This window comes from Tetrahymena thermophila (assembly GCF_000189635.1).
Source record: "Tetrahymena thermophila SB210 genomic scaffold scf_8254981, whole genome shotgun sequence".
Classification (NCBI taxonomy): Eukaryota; Ciliophora; class Oligohymenophorea; order Hymenostomatida; family Tetrahymenidae; genus Tetrahymena; species Tetrahymena thermophila.
The window spans coordinates 1-1,167 of record NW_002476674.1 but is presented as its reverse complement, the minus strand read 5'-3'; the positions used below and the strand labels follow the sequence as shown (position 1 = coordinate 1,167).

Below are 1,167 nucleotides of genomic sequence, written 5' to 3'. Positions count from 1 at the left end.
TTAGAGTATAGAGATTTGAATTCGAAGATATAGAAGACATGAAAAAAGTAATCAATGACTATTCGCCAGCTTACAAAGAAAAATTACTTGTCCCTCTGTACTTTGGTAAGAAAGGAGACAACTATCTTGAAATAATTGATCAACTAAAAATTAATAGTAATTAAAAACTAGTCGTGTTAAAATGGATAGATCAAGCTCATTGGGAGTCTGATATCTTTTATCAAGACAAGCATTTTTCCTCCAATTTAAATCTAGAAGAAGCAAGGTCTGAAATGATAGATGTTGAATAAATGCAATTCAGTATCTTTTTATGGTAAGATGGAGAATATGAAGATAAGGTAAAAAGGAAGATAGAATAAGATATTTATAGATACTTAAATTTAATACCAGATTGTGTGCAATTTTTATTACCACAACGCTTTTCAAGTGATACACTTTATATAACACAAAATATTAGTGATTGGTAATTAGAATTATAATAATTATTTAATCAATAAATATGATAAATCAATCTAAATGCTTGTTGTTTATATATTTAGTAAGTAAATAAATTTAAATTTCATTAAAAAATAATTTTTGATAGTTTGAAAGATTTATAAAATGTAAAAACTGGTATTTAACTCGCTTTTTGAAAATTTTTATGGCAACTTACTCTATTTAATAAAATATTTTTTCTTCAATATTTAAAAAGGTTAAATTAAATTTGTGATGAAAGTACATCAGGCTTATGTTCTGGTTTAGCTAATTGTATTAATCTCTAAAATTTGTCACTTGAACTTATGTAAAAAGAGTTTATTTGTTTTGGATTGTGATATTTTTAATTATAAAAACTAATTAAAAAAAATAAAGCTCTTTTTTCTTTTTCTTTTCATTGTGCTTGCTTTTTTTTGTTCTTTGTTTGTTAATTTATTTAGTTCATCCTTTTATTTTCAAATTTTTTACTTTTATTATTAATTTATTAATCTTACTATTTCATATTTTTTCTTCATTTTTTCATTCTAATTAACTATTTAATGATTTATTTTTTCTTCAATATTTAAAAAGTGGTAATTAAATTGGTGACAAAGGTGCATCAGGCTTAGGTTCTGGTTTAGCAAATTGCATTAATCTCTCAAATTTGGCACTTGACCTTAGGTAAAATCAGTTTATTTGTTTTGGATTGTGATA

The 1,167-nt window shown here is 23.6% G+C and overlaps 1 protein-coding gene across 1 annotated transcript; it reads left to right on the top strand. All coding sequences in view use genetic code 6, as the record gives it.

Moving 5' to 3' along the window:
* Nucleotides 1-38: 38 nt before the first annotated feature.
* TTHERM_02357030 (hypothetical protein) lies at nucleotides 39-1,165 on the top strand (the record flags this gene model as incomplete). Its single annotated transcript, XM_001028496.2, has 3 exons — nucleotides 39-463; nucleotides 692-781; nucleotides 1,045-1,165. The coding sequence occupies 3 exons, from the start codon at nucleotides 39-41 to the stop codon at nucleotides 1,163-1,165; spliced, it is 636 nt and encodes a 211-aa protein (XP_001028496.2).
* Between the last annotated feature and the right edge of the window lie 2 nt (nucleotides 1,166-1,167).